A 15,967-nucleotide genomic window follows, 5' to 3' on the forward strand; every position below is an offset into this window, starting at 1 on the left:
AATAGACCGCCGCGGCTAGCCGACTCTCGGCGCGTCCTCGGCGAGTAAGTGGCGGAGGGCCTTCCGCCCCATCCCAGATGTCCACGCCGCGCCGGAAGCTTCCTCCACTATAGTTCGCCGCGGCTAAGGCGATTCCGGGGCGGCCGGCGCGCCGCCCCTACTGTATCATTCACTTCTTGGGTTTGCAATCTGAAATTCCACTGATTTAAGTAAAGAATGGGTGATAACCGATAAGTGAGTTAGTTATAAAGACGTTTGGTTATTTCTTCTCTTTTTCGTTGTTAATATAATCATTGATATAATATGCTATAATAGTATGCATTAAATAAATGAATAAAATCCTAGCATACCACATTAGCTAAATCTATAGGGCCGGCTATTTTCGTAGTAATTATTTTTCTGTTGGATGGAATAAAGTCAATAAAGAAAATGATCAATGTAGAGAAAGTTATGCTTGAATGATTAATTACATCAACATTGACTGGTCAATTAAAAGGTTTATTCTACAAAATTTATTTCCGGTATGAATTTGAATGTACTGTATTTTTTCATTAATGAATTTCCTTCCGATTTGGAGAGAGGCAATTATATAGTGGCAATAATTATTTAGGAGTTTGTCACTAATTCGTATATTTCACCAAATAGCTTGATTCTTCTGTTACATCGTGTGTTACATTTTTTAAGGCATCCAATACAATGATATACTAATATACTTATATAAATAATAAAGAAAAATCTACATAAATTGAATTGAATTGAATTGGTTTTATTTAAACTAAATTTAATATTGATTACGTTAGTATTTTCTTATTAATTTCCAAACACTATATTTTTGAAAACTTTGCTTTTATTTTTCCATGATATACAATCTAAAGAATATCTAATGAATCGGTAATAATGGAACATAATACGCAGTATGCAATACATAGTAACATTAAATCAAATATATCCCCGGTATGGTGAGATCTTTCATTTCTTTAAGGCGACAATAAAATTAAATTTCCAAATTATTTTCCCTTGTTCAAAACAAAGGAGAGAAATATAGAGTTAACATGATAGCTCAGATATGAATACCTTCTCGCCAATTTTTGAGTCATCATAACTGTAACACATAAATATAAATTGGGCCTTAGAATAATAAAATTACTTGGAACGGTAATCCCAATTGAGGTCAAAAGAGCCCATTCCAAGGCCCAATATTTAAGTATTAAGAAATAATTAGCGTTGCTTTCATTTGCATTAAATAAGCCCCAAATCTACATGAATGTCCGTAGCATTTAAAACGGTACACGCTAAAGAAAAGAATCTGCACTGATTTATTGTATATAAATTGAATTCTACTTTCACATATAATATTGACTAGCACCTCACCTCCATTCATAGGGATTCAAATAATCATGTGCTTTAACACATAAATTTGGCACCCCTAAACTTACAGGTTAATTCATATCCTGAGTTCAGCCACCATCATGCTCAAACTGGTTTGTAAACTAACGAGCTCGATAATTAATTTTTCGAATATATTGAATAATTATGGTTTGTCTCTAATGTATATCTTCATATTTTTTGCATTTTTCAGAAGTGATATGCTTGTTATTAGGTGATAACGCATTCTTGGATATCGACTGCGAATAACTTTAATAGTAACAATGTAAAATAGTGCTATTTGAGACTTGACTGCATATTTCCTGTCACCAAATAATAATTGTACTAGGAATGAAAGATATAAATCAATCAATGATAGCAAAATTAGGTGACATAATTAATTTGGGAATCAAGATTAGCCTAATAAACGCAAAAAATAATGCGCACCTCTTAATAGACATAGTGGTGGAATGCATGACTGCTTCCCAGTAGTCAAAATAAATACTCCTAGCATATGTAGACTATCAACTAAAAACACCTCTTTCACATTGACACATAAGTTTTTTTAGGTTTAAAAGTACGAACCAATTAGACTTGATTTTATTTTTACCAGTCCAAATATTTTTCTTTTCCTTTTAAAGTTAAACAAATCACATCCAACCACATCAACTCAAGATGCATCCGAATTTATAATTAGTAACAAATCTAGGGAAGGCGGGAACCAAAGTACACAGACAAATTTATACCCCAAAATTTCAATATTCAGAATAGTGATCTTATACGAAAAGATCATCAAATTAAGAATCAGTGTGAGGGAATGTTTTTAAGTTACGCAAAACACCTACAACGGTCTGCCATGTCGCAACGACGTACCTCCTTCTGCCTTGCGGGCTTTAATTTCAGAACATGATATCTGAAATCTACTAATGGTGCAGAAACAGATCAATGAAGAGGCAAAATTAGGCAACGGATGCACCAAGAAACATAAGCAGGGCTTAGGATCAAAGTGGAAAATGCTATTATTTGACAGAAGCCTGAAGATGGAAGGAAATGGGAGAAACAGAGATATGAAGTATCAAGAAAACTCACTCTCAAGAACCAGAAAGTCCATCTCTAACTTATCAGCAAATGTTTCTGTTCCGAGATGAAGCTTTCACTGGTGATGACCAAATCGACAATACAAACGCACAAAATATGTAGCTGGGAAAGACAGTTGAATACTTGAATGAATAGTTTCAGTCAATCAGCCTAATTCAACTCTGTTTCATCAGGATGGGTTTATGCGGAAACAAAGAAAAGAACAAGCTTGAGGCTTCTCCATCAGTCGAATTTAATGGGCATTGCTAAGAAATTGAAGCCTAAAGGAGTTCTAGTTCCCATCTCTGATGAGAAATGCCAATGACAAGCACAAATTAACATCCATAAATATCCCACAAACTAACAAGTACTACTTAACATGTAACAGGAACAAACAATCAAATTTCTCAGAAATTTGATACGAACTGAGCAACTATGTGCATAAATCACAGGCTATCATCACTAAGTATATCATAAAGCACCAAATGCGTCAACAATGGGGGTCCAATCAATAGGGAAAAGACACTAAGGAAGGCTTGCAATTTGTTAAAAACGAGAATTTTGAGATTGGATATATCATAAAGGATAAGTGTTCAAATAAGAGAAACTAGAGAGAAAAAACTCCTCACCAACTTTTCCACTATGTGAACTTTATTCCAAGAAAAAAAGAAACATATATATGAACAATTATAATCAGTGAAAGAAACAAAAATCAGAATCCCCAAAGAAGCTAAACCTTTCCCTTCAACACCAAGAGGAATGAATGCAGCACTTGGCGTGAACCTGAAATTCACAATGCTGGTGTAATAGGCCTCTATATTAGCACAATCAACCATGTTTTAGCAGAGTAACGAGCAAGAACAATCCTATCTCCATTGAAAACTGCAAATTGAGCAATGAATCAGACTCTAGAACTGGACTTCAAACAACATAACCTTGCAATTGAAAGCAAAGGATTTCAATTTTACCTCTTTAGTATCATGGAGCAGCTTCAGTAACCTTATACATATCTGGTGTAACTTCGGTGAGCCACAATCCAGGAAATAAGGTCTGCCCAAATTCAATAATTCAATAATTCGTTAGAATTGGATCAATCAATGGAACAGTGATGCACGTAATTTAGAGGATCAATGAAACACAAATCAGGCGAAGAAGAAGTTTGTTCAATTCGGAATTTGAAAAATTGGAGGATGCTTACATCCATTTGTTTCTGAACGATCCGAGCTCTCTTCTTCGGTCTACGCGGCGGCCGGTGCCCTACCATCGCGTAGAAATCCTCCTCGATTTCCCTCTTCGATAGCGCCACCGAGAACTTCTCCCGCTCTCTCTTCTTCCCACCGCTCGCCGCCGACGGGCCGCCGCCGTCACTCCTATGCATCGGCGATTTCTGCCCCGACCCCGCCGCCGCCCGAATCTGAGAAGATCCCGCCGCCCGCGGCAAATCCAACCGGAAACTCTTCCCGCCGCCGCCATCGCTCCCGCCGCCGGAGGATGAGCCACCACCGCTTCTCCCCAGCGCGGCCGTCCTGCTCGCAGCTCGCCGCGTCCTCAAATTCCAGGGGCAGTAACCCTCGCCCTCGGCCGGCAGCGGCGGCGGCGGAGGAGGAGGGGGCGGGGGCGGCAGAGAGGCGGAGACCTCCCCTTCCTCGAGGCCGTCCTTGAAAATCGCATCCTTCATCTTATCCGCCGCCGTCTGGAGATCGAGCATCACTTTCTCCCTGATCGCAGCAATTCCGTCACCGGCGTCGTCGGAGAATCTCCGGGCGCCGTAGGAGGGGTGCGCGAATCCGTCCTGGTCCCGCTCCCTGGTGGTGCGGCGCTGCTGGATTGGGTGATCGGAGGATCCGGCGGCGTGGCGGCGGAGCGGGGAGGTCTGGCCGTCGGAGTTGACCCTCATGCAGCGGAGGATCCTGTGATTTCCCCAGCGCAGACCGCACGGCATCGTGAAATTGTGCAACGCCTTGGATCGTTCCGTCCCCATAGCCATGAAGATTTCTTCACGAAATACACACACTCCGGGGAATCCCCAAGCTTCAATTCGATTGATTTCTCAGCAAACAAGGGTTTGTTTGTTCGCTTCTATACTTATATACGTTTTCTTGTTTTCTCTCCCAATCTCCTATTTTGCGGTGTGAGGAAATTATGGGAAAATCGCCGGGAAGGGGAAGCAACCACTTTTATATACGGAGGTGGAAGGCTACTTTCGTCAATTCACCACCATCCGAGCCTCGCGTAACGTTCAACTTTAATCATTTTGAGTTCCGCTCTATGGTTTGGGTGCGCGGCTATCCCTTTTCTCCCCAACACGACTTTAGCATGATCTCCTGCGCTTCTTCCCTTTCCAATTTAGGTTATGTTTATGGGTCAACTTGTTTTACAATTCATGAATATTATATGTGATTCTTTTAGAAATAAATATTAAATTTATTCCGGATTGATAACGATTAAAAAAAGGTTACTTCTTTTCTAATATTTCATTATTCAAGATATATCCGAATTATAGAGCAATCCATATCTTGCGTGTTAAATTCGAAGGGCATATATAATTTTCGATCATAACAACCTCTTAATTTGTGTAATTATGAAATTGAATATAGTTTGCTTTTACAAACTAGGTGGAAGTATAAAGACGAAAATTAATTCAGAGATCAAATATCAAATGCTCTTTATGAAGCCAATAGCCATCCTTATTAATTTGATTGTATTCCTACAAATTTTTGGCCTTTTTTTTTCGTTGTCATGTAAATCATTGCATTTTTTTGTAATTTTTCTAATAAAATGCAAGAATTTTGAAGCTGTAATTTTAATATTTAGAAAATCATCAAACTATTACTTTTCAAATTAATAATAAACCCAAAATCTACTAGGGTTGATAATTTAATTTTCTTTATGTATTTGTCATTCTTAATCATTTGATTTATTTTCATAATACTCCCTCCGTCCCGCTTTAGCAGTCCCATTGATTTTTTTGCCCTCTTTTTTGTAAAAATGATAAAAAGAATAGTTAAAGAGGAGAAATGGTAAATTAAGAGAGAATAATATAGATGAGTGTCTTATCTACATTATTGTCTCTCTAACTTTACCATTTCTTTACTTTAACTATTTTTTATCATTTTTACAAAAAGAGGACAGAAAAGTCAATGAGACTGCTAAAGCGGGACGGATGGAGTATATATTTAATTATATATTTGCTACAATAAGTTAATTTAACTGGTGAATATTCAACCAGTTTATTTGGTTGAACCATAAATCGATATTTTCACTGTTTCAGTATTTTTCCAGATACAATAGCAAACTAACGAGGATTGAAAATACCTGATGTATCATGCTAGAGCCAACTAGTGAAACTCTAAAATTGATCGTCTCTATAGTAGGTATAGGCATAATGTGACAAAAATCAACAACAAAATTTCAATTTCAATTGATGTCACATGAAGAGTTAAACTCAAAGATCAAAACACACACACCCTCTTCACTGTGAATCAGCAATTGATAGACACCTCTAATTGGTCCAAAATCATGATGACAACAACAAAACTACAGCTCTTTACATCTACCATTAGTGAACCTAGTGATATTATCGTATGCTTCCTATGTCGCATAAAAATACATGAATTTTAGTATAAAATTGATAAAATATGAGAGATGTAAAAAGAAAAAGTGATTGTAGGATTGTTAATGGAAAATAGGAGAGAAAAAAAAGTTGCCAAACATAGATGGTGGCTAATTTTGTGGGACACCCTAAAATAAAAAAGAAAAACTAATTTTATAGGATAGGTGGAGTATAAAGCATGAATAAGCATCAATTCTATGCAATTAAAATAGAACATACCATAATATTAGCAACAAAAATTATGCTTATGATTTTTATTATATTGCTGTTTAGGGGAGTGTTATATTGCTAACTCAATACCTAATTGTTAACTACAACTAAATAATAGCCATTAGATATTCAAATTAAGGGCTTAGATCATCAACCAAGAAATATCAATACGATCAACAAAAAACGTCAACAAAGTCATAAGATTAATTCCATAAAATATCAATAGGGGTATTAATGTCAATTTACTACATGTTTAGTTATAACTAACTTTTAAAAGAAATCCCAAAACTTTAAATTCATATAACATATATCAACTTAAAGATAATTTTATAAGGATTTCAACGATATCATATATGCATATGTTTCGACGTCAAAATTTGAAAAAAAATTTGAAAATTTTTCAATTTTTTCGTAAAGCAGAAATGTCAACATACTATATAAAATATGTCAATATAATATATGTAGAATGTCAATATAAGCAATGGGTTAACATTCTTAAAGCATCGTGTTGACATTCTCAAAGCATTGTGTTGATATTTCCGAAACACTATATTGACATTTTCATCTAAAACCCTAATTTGACGTTTTTTTTTTTTGTTTTTTATATTTTATTAATAAAAACGAAAATTACACATGGCAAATTGTAGACCACACGTTTTCTAAAATCCTATGACCTTAAATTAATTATAGTTTGCAATTAAATAATGAGTTAGCAATTGATCACTCCCCTTGCTATTTATGTGTTATTCACACTCATATTAATGCAATTCTAATGGTTTATTGGTTTGCTCGTCAAATACTTATTTTTACATTATTTATGAATACTAGGAATCAAGAATGTATACCTTTTAGGGATGAAAAATTGACGTCAACACACAAATTTTGTCACTCGATCAATTTTAAATTTAAGTCGAATGTACAAAATTACGAAAAAGTGATTAATAAATCATTATCCTTTTCCTTTTTTTTCAACTATAACATAAGTATTCTAATCCCATTTGACTCAACTATGGGTCAACCGTCAGGAGCACTCACTACAGTGGATGTTCGAACGACTGCATCATCCGGGCTTTATCCATTATAAAGGATGCCCACCTCAAGGAATGTATGGATGTCAATCCAACCTGGAATTTGTGGGTCGGCCCGGTAAAATTAGTAGGTTAAGGCTGTAATTTTGTAACCCGAATATAAAACGGGCTAAACAGGTTGGCCCGAACGATTTGGTGGGTTAAACAGGTTGGCGCGAACGGATTGCGGATTGGCCCGACGGGTTGCAACTTTTAATTTAAAATATTAATTCTGGGTTTTTTGTATTTAATAATTTCATGTGACACAATCATTAGTCTTCTTCAATCTTCATTCTACACTTTTCCACTTGATCCCACACTATCAACTTTCAAGTTTCACATCAACTCATTATTCCATCGTCTCATCATTTGCCACTATTGTCTTACCACCATCAAAACAAAATTAAGAACTAACTCATCAAAATCTCAAAATATTTATCATTTTAATAATGATTCATGTAAGATATGATTTTAAATTTTTATAAAGAATTAATTATGAACAATACCAAAATAATGACACGAACACAAGCTTTAATTCAAATTAATTGATTTAATTTTGATTTATCTTTGTTGATGTTGTAGTTTATCGACATGAAATGCTTCTTTCCAACTATTATTGAAGAAAACTATGAAAATTTGAAGATTTTATATGATTCCAAAACTAAGAATAAAAAATTATCTAAAATCTAAAATCATCTCATAGAGTAAAATTTTGATACAAGAGATCATTTTTAAAAGTTTTTAGGCCCGAATAGCCTAATGAGTTAGCCCAAAACCCGTCGAGTTAGCGCTAGGGTTGAAAATTTATGAGCAGAAAAATTCATAACCCGAATAGCCCACACCCAAATAGCCCGGCAACCCGAGTGAGTTGGCCCAAACCTGAACGGGTTAGCTCGATTGATATCCCTACGACAAGGCCTCATCCCATCCACCCGCCCTATGTATAGTCCGAGAGCTTACTCGGATGATGGTTTTCTTTTCTTTTTTTTTTCTCATTTCCCACTCTATAAATAACTCAATTTCACCTTCATTTTTCACACCTTCCCATCTTTTTTCCCTAACTCATTCCTCTCTCACTCGAGTGAAATGAATTCCGGCGATGATGCGACTTTGACAGTCCTAAATCGGCCACTGATCGGGCCCTCTTGGATTTACAGTATGTGGTATTATGAGCACATGGTCCATATTCGAGGTTTACCACCGGGCTTGAATGAGGTTCTAGCAGCAAGGACTACAATGCATGACGAACAAGCTCATTCGCGCCTCCAAACCAATATGATCAAAGAAATTTGGTCACGTAATAACGGTTGAAACTTGCTTGTAGCTTCTTTTAAGTTATTTTAGCGTTATACTTATTCGTCTTTTTGATATCACGAATATTTTCATATTGTGGTTTTAAATTTGTTTTATTTTGCTACTTCTTTTTATTTGAAACACAAAAAATAAAAAGAAATACAAAATGGTTGTCAAAAGATAAAGTGAATATATTGTCCAGGCTATTGCAGGTGTATAAGTTGGAAGATAATATACTGACAAATGAAAAATGGAAATAAGGTTGGTATACAGTCCACATTAGAGCATCACGATGGGTGCGAGATCGGGCCATTTTAGGCGCCCGATTATAGGGACGTGCCCGAGCCCGATCTCGCGGATTTCGTAATTTTTTTTATTCTTTATTAAACCAATATAAATACCATAAACCCTCATTCACTTTTCACACACTTACACACAATACTCTCTACTCCACTCTCTTACTCTTCTCTTTTCTCACTTTCACACTTTCAAGAATGGATCCGAGCCAATTTCCAAACCCGCATAATATCGACGACGATATGCCGATGTTTGGCGGTGGCGGCGCCGCCCGTTGGCCCAACCACGAGGACTACCGGGTCAAGACTCTTGGATTTGTAGGGTTCACTTACGTTTCTGACTCTGAGTTCGATTCGTTCTTCAACACCGACGCGTATCGGGTTGAGGACATGGAGCCCAGTTGTGGGCAACCTCCTGCCCTTGTGCCGCCGCCGAGGAGGAAGGAGAAGATGGCGCGAAAGAAAAAAAACACCATTCGTCCCAATCCTACTCCCATCCAATGAAGAATACGCCACAGGGCGTACTGACTACGAGATGGAGGAGTACATAAAGGTGGCTCAATGTTGAGTCAATATATCGGAGGATTCGATACAGTCCAACCAGACTTCGGGTAGGATGTCAGATCGTATTGAGGCCAGATACGATCGGTGAAACCGAGTTGGGCGTACAAGCGGATCAAGGATCAGCTGCAAAAGTGTTGGGATCGGCTCAAGGTCCACGTCAACAACTTCGCATATATCTATACGAAGAACAAGGACGGAAGAGGCAACAGTGAGAGCATGAAGGATGTCATTCAAAAGTCGATGGCCAAGTACCAGTCTGAGTACAGACAATTCAAATTCTACAACGTTTGGCCGATCTTGAAGGACAACACGAAGTTCAACGGAGGGGTACGTACCGGTTGGATCCTCGACAGCGGACGAAGAACACCGCCACTTGCGGTTACACTAGCAGCGGCCCATCTCCTGTGTGGATCTGAACGCTGAGCCAGAAGGGAGTTCCGACACGCCTACGTCTACTTTTATACGTCCCATTGGCACCAAGGCTGCCAAAGCCCAGGCCGAAGGGAAGGCGAAGGCGGCCGCGTCTGGATCGGCTCCCCTGCAGGCTACGCCTCTTCCATCTACACAGTTTGTGGCCTCAACGATCAAGGAGTTCGGTGGTTTTCGCGAGGTGTACGAGTATAGGTTTATACTTGATGCACAAAACAACCTTCATCAGGAAACCGATCCGGAAAAACGACGGAGGACTGAGAGGATGATCAAGATTATGAGCCAGAAGTTAAATTAAGATGACTAGTTAGGTTTTTATGAATTTAGTTTAGTAATGTAGTTTTTTTTAGCTAAGTATGATGTAGGTTTTTTTTTATAATTAGGTGATATAGTTGTTTTTTTAAAATTTTTGGTGTTTAGTATAATATATTTTGGTATTTTAGTAATTAAAATAAAAATAAAAAATACTTCCTCCGTCCCTGAAAATTTGTCACATTTCATTTTCTGTACTCGTTTTGAAAAAATGATAATAAATAGTTAAAGTGGAGAGAGAGTAAAGTAAAAGAGATAATAATATAGAGAAGAGTCTTTTCTACATTATATTCGCTCATACTTTACCATTTCTCTACTTTAACTATTTTTATCATTTTTTCAAAATAAGTGTAGAAAATGAAATATGACAATTTTTCAGGGACGTAGGGAGTAATAATATTAAAAATTAAATGATAATTGAGTTTAATTGATAGGACAGACATTAAGGGCGAAACCATTGCAGAAAGAAGGCGCAGACTAAGAAATGCTGATGTGGCAACCACTAGGGCGCTCACTAGGGGATCCATTGTGGATGCTCTTATAGTGAATGACCTCAGCCCACACAATAAGCTTTTTGAATAAATATATACTCCTACGTCTCGTTCAAGATGACCATCTTTCATTATTAGTTTGTCCCACTCAAGATATTTATTTTCTATATTTGGAAATAAATCTCTCTCTCCTCTTTCTTTATTAAAATATTCAACTAGTACTTTTTTTTTCTACTTATTCCACAAAATATTCAACTACAATAATACCTTTTTTCTTCTACTTATTTCACCCAATAATTCATTCTAAAATTTCGTGTCAATTAATAATGTGGACATCTAGAGTGAGACTGAAGGAGTAGTTAATAAATTATTAAATGGTAACTAATCTCTTATTTTGAAGGACAATACTGACTAGACCGCCACAATTAAGGAATTTAATTGTTGAATCATAACCAAAAGGGTTTTTATCATTTAGGTTCTTGTTGGCGATCGTTGATGATCTGAGAGATTAAAATGAATATATTAGTAATCGTCCATTGTTTATTTATTTATAGCTAGATGTAAACATGATATTGAAATCAGAATAAAAACGCATGTTGTAAATCAAAAATAAAGAAATTTCACGTCCTTGAAAATATAGAATAAAAATATTAATAAATAATGGTTTCTTTTAATGATTAGATATAACCTATTCTAGTCAATATAAAACTGTCTATTTATATAAAACATTAATATGTTTTTGTAATGATAAAATATAGGGTGTAAATATTGATCTATTTATATAGTAGTATCTGGTATTTTTGCTTGTTTCTCTATTCCGGGGAGGCAAATGTATTGGTTTTATGTGGAAATACAACAAAAATATAACACTCTTAATTCCAATTTTCTTTAATTAGTAATTGAGAACAATACCCAAATTAACAGAACCCAAAATTCAGATTGTTTAAAATTTTAATAATAATAATAATAATAATAATAATAATAATAATAATAATAATAATAGTTATTATCTTAGACGACCTTTAAAAAAACAAATTAATTAGATCACGGTTTATTCTCTATAAACGAAGCAATATTCTTTGGGATTCTATAAGAACCATACACAAGCGTAGATTTCACTTGTTAAACGTGCTCATTGTTTATTTTTGTACTATTATTTTTAATTTTCTTCCCATTTTACTTTCACCGGATATATATTGAATTGGCAACTGAAATTATCAGCAAAAAGCATTAACGAATCTAAAAGATATTACTCGTAAAATCAAATACAATGAAAAACTTAATACAGTAATACTATACGGAGTAAGTACAATTTAAGTAAGCTACAAAATTTTGAAGTTATTGAAGTAAAATCATATTGACTCCGCTAGTTATAGTAGTATTTATTTTTAAAACAATAGTCTTAATTTATCAATAGTTTGAAAACAATTCAGTTAAGGAGATATAATCATAGTGGAATCATCATAACAAAAAGAAAACTATAAACACAGTTATCTTTAATTAATTTATAACCAACTAAAACTATTTAATTAATCAAGGAATTATATAAATATGCATAAACTTTGCTATGCATTCATTTGTGGATCCTGAAAACAATTATTATGGATTTTTTTTTTTTTGACTTACATGTATTTACATTTAAGATGTTTTTGCACTTTTTCATTTTTTTTTTAATCTTATATCCCCTATTTTACTAATTTTATACTATTTAAATTTGATATCATTCTAAACAACTTCTTTATAGGGTAAAATGATACACAGTGTCCCAGAAGAGTAGAAAGTTTATGGAGATTTGCCCAGCAAATTATTGTAAAGAATTTGACTTCGGTAATTTGAGTACCTTTTTGCTTTTTAAAATGAAATGGGCTTTTATGTTATTCTATCACTATAGATTCCACAAGTACGAAAGTAGGGCCTCTTAAATTTATTAACGAGCCAATGCTAGAATAATAAGTGCTGAATAACGAAATAAAATTTGAATGTGATTGTATACATTACTTCATACTAGTACAATAAATATAAAATAAAACTTAAGCTAACATTAGAATTGAAAATATAGTTAAGAGGTCGCATCCAAGAAAACGAGCTCGATGGGAGAATTGAAAGACAAGGCATATGTTATAATCTAATACCTAATCAGACCACTTTTTTCTATTAACGATGCAAAAACCATGATTTAACTTCCCACTTAATTAACTTGCCTCGCAAACATAATAATTAGTAATGTAGTTCGGAGCTGAGCGCTTTTGATTAGGCTTCTACAAATTTACTTGCAATCAATATTTATGAGGTCCGATGACTTAAAGTAGCTTATTCAAAAAATCAAACCATATTCTTCCACGAAATTGAACACAAATTATAACCCCATAAGAGAGACGGTAATTTTTTTTAGGAAAGTCAAAAGGAGACAAGGAATAGTAGGAGTATTATTTTTTGATAGATAAGTAAAATTACATATCAAAAAGAGGTAACACATTCCCACAAATTCCCTTTAACAACAACCTTTTAATATGAATCCACCGGTTAAAAATTTCTCTGGCCAAGTTAAAATCTAATGAATAGAGCCCTCAAACTTTTAGACAGCTTTCTATTAATTAAAGAAAATAACTAACCAACTTAGTATAGAAAACAAATTTCTGTCAATATCATCCATACACGTAGTTGAGTTGTATTTCATTTTGCGTCGTCCAACTATGATTGAGTGAATTTTTTTTACGAAAAACAACACATTACATCTCTAGCCTATTTTATTTTTTTCATCTCTGCACTTGATTTTCTTTCCAATTTATTTAACACAATTTTGTTAAGAATTCAAAAATCTAAACCAATGTAGCCACATCCATAGAAGCAATAGAACAGCACAAACAACTCAAATTCCCATCCAAGAAGTCGAAGTTAAGAAAATAATTAAATAAAAAAAAGTAGAATGGAAAATTTGAAAACTTAGAAAGCAAGGTGCGGAATAACGGCTACTTGGTGGGATCCCTTTTACAGCCTAGCTCCACCAGATTCCCCTTTTCCTCCCCAATAAATTCAAACACGCTCCATATTCAAATCCATTACTACAACTTCAAATCTCTCTCTGCAATGGCCACCAAAAACTCATCCCTTGTGCTCAAAATCCTAATTCTACTAGCCAAATTGAAAAAGCCCTTGCTCCGAAAACTCCTCTCTCTAAAGAAGCTGAAGAAGAAGCTGAAGCTGCTGGAGCACTACAGCTACTACACCTACGCCAAGGAATACGAATTCTCCCCTTCCACCACTCCCATCATCGAGTTTCGTCGAATCTCCAAATACGGGAGATTGAGCTTGAGGAAGCTCTACTCCAATTTGGTGCTCATTTGCAGGAGTGTTATGGGATCGAATAAGGAGATTTATCAATTGGAAATGGGATTGAGTTCGTCGCTGGTTTGCGCAGGAGAGATGGCGATGATTGGTACTGAGTTATCATCGACCGAAGACGATGATCAAAATGATAATGATAACGACGAGTCAGTTGATGAGAGAGCGGAGATATTTATTCAGAGGTTTTATCAAGAGATGAGGAGGCAGAGGATAGAATCCAATTCTCAATTGCTGCTTCTAAATTGAACATCTTTTTTTTATATATCTTTTGGAGGGAATGTGTGTTTGATTTTGTTATTTTATGTTGTTGCTTTGAGTTTTAGTCTCCACCCTATTTTATAAAGACGTGGAGAAATTCTTTGTAATTGTGATTGCAATTTAATATCATATGCATGGAGTGGTTACTTCATTTTTAATTCGGGCTTCATTAGCTTATGTTAGGCGCTTAGCACTAATTAAAGACCCATTTTTAGAAGTTTGAAAAGAGTGATCCATTTTGAGAATTTGGTTGATGGTTCAAGAGTTTTGACTAAGAGCCAAAATGCAAAATTCAAAATCCATTTTAATGTCTCAAATGGGCCTGTTATAGCCCATGAGGTATATTTTCTGCCGTTGCAAGTAAGAGTGATGCTCTTCATATTTGAAATGGAGTACAGATATTAATGTAAAATTATATGTGTTTTGTTCGTTATGTGGAGGCAATGTCATCCACATACTACAGAAGCTCAATCTTTTACTGAACCATTTAAGCTTTCTTTTTTGTACTATTATTTTTGCGCATACATTAACTGGTATAGATATCTTATGTTTATTATTTCGGCCAATCTTTTTGTTGCTTATAATGACCACTTTAAATAAGTAAATATCCAAACTATATATTCCTCCAATAGTGCTGGTAATTTTTCGTGGCTTAGTTAGCAAGCCCTAAACGAATTGGGCCTATTATATTAGAATTGGTTACTTAAATTGCAAAATTCAATTTCTGCAATCTGTAGTAGACAGCTCAGGCCCATCTGCACAATCTGTAGGTCAATATGGATATATTTGCTATTTGGTGTTATTCATTACTTTTTATGCTGTAGATTATTACTAATAAATTCAGTATTTGATATATTCAATATAGTTTCAAGTTCTTCTCTTTTTAAATAAACTATGATCACGAAAGGGCACTTGGTTAATTGCATTAGCGAGTGAGGAATTATTTTCTTGTGGAATGATAAATTATAAATTTGACACTCCAAAATCATGTAACATGCAATTAATTTCCAAATATAGTCATTATTGTGTATTTTTGCGTATACCTCATACTAATGTGGGCCTAGTATATCACTTGTTATGTCCCATGTATTGAATATAAGTGTACGATGTAGTAGCCTAAGATGAAGGGTCACTATCTATTAGGATTAAGAAGAAACACACACTGAAGTTGAAGATCAAGGGATCTGTGTGTGAGTGCATCATGAAAATTGAATTAGTACAATTGATCATGAAATGACATGATTGTCGCACTTTGTTGGAAACTAGGTTGGTCTAATTCACCAAATAGTTATACTTTTACTATAGCATCACAAAAAGTTTAAGACTTATAATTTGGCATTGCTTTCTCTTACTTCTATATTTGTACATAGAAACTGCAGTTAGATAATGAGCAGTTTGGGGTTTGGATGGTGGGGCACTTAGGGGGTGTTCTTCATTATGTGATAAGGTGGCTGTCTGCCTCAAATTCAATGCACTGATTAAGGAAAATAATGTGGCCTACTCATAGCTGGAATATAATTGCGAGTAATTTCGATTGAGTGGATAAGTTTATATAGATACATGTAGTCCCACTCCTACACAATTAATCAAATTTCAAATTTATTTTGTTATAAGTTATAGCTATTCAGATAGTTTAATTTGAACTTC

At 35.1% G+C, this 15,967-nt stretch overlaps 2 protein-coding genes across 2 annotated transcripts; one reads left to right on the forward strand and one right to left on the reverse strand.

Moving 5' to 3' along the window:
* Positions 1-2,984: 2,984 nt before the first annotated feature.
* Positions 2,985-4,726, reverse strand: LOC125204372 (uncharacterized). The gene is made up of 3 exons (XM_048103022.2): positions 3,641-4,726; positions 3,411-3,492; positions 2,985-3,324 (listed from the first exon to the last, which is right to left on the reverse strand). The coding sequence occupies exons 1-2, from the start codon at positions 4,427-4,429 to the stop codon at positions 3,421-3,423; spliced, it is 861 nt and encodes a 286-aa protein (XP_047958979.1). The 5' UTR covers positions 4,430-4,726; the 3' UTR covers positions 2,985-3,324; positions 3,411-3,420.
* A 9,014-nt stretch (positions 4,727-13,740) lies between these two features.
* Positions 13,741-14,478, forward strand: LOC148923744 (cotton fiber protein). Its single transcript, XM_089059847.1, has one exon. The coding sequence runs from the start codon at positions 13,805-13,807 to the stop codon at positions 14,306-14,308; it is 504 nt and encodes a 167-aa protein (XP_088915973.1). The 5' UTR covers positions 13,741-13,804; the 3' UTR covers positions 14,309-14,478.
* The last annotated feature ends 1,489 nt before the right edge of the window (positions 14,479-15,967 follow it).

Source organism: Salvia hispanica, chromosome 6 (genome assembly GCF_029641045.1).
Source record: "Salvia hispanica isolate PSC_SH4W2 chromosome 6, Shi_PSC_v1, whole genome shotgun sequence".
Lineage (NCBI taxonomy): Eukaryota > Viridiplantae > Streptophyta > Magnoliopsida > Lamiales > Lamiaceae > Salvia > Salvia hispanica.

Coding starts and splice junctions, on each gene's coding strand:
- LOC125204372 (XM_048103022.2), bottom strand. CDS start 4,429: ATGGCTATGGGGACGGAACGATCCAAGGCGTTGCACAATTTCACGATG. Junction 3,493..3,640: donor TCGTTCAGAAACAAATGGAT/GTAAGCATCCTC, acceptor GAATTTGGGCAG/ACCTTATTTCCTGGATTGTG.
- LOC148923744 (XM_089059847.1), top strand. CDS start 13,805: ATGGCCACCAAAAACTCATCCCTTGTGCTCAAAATCCTAATTCTACTA.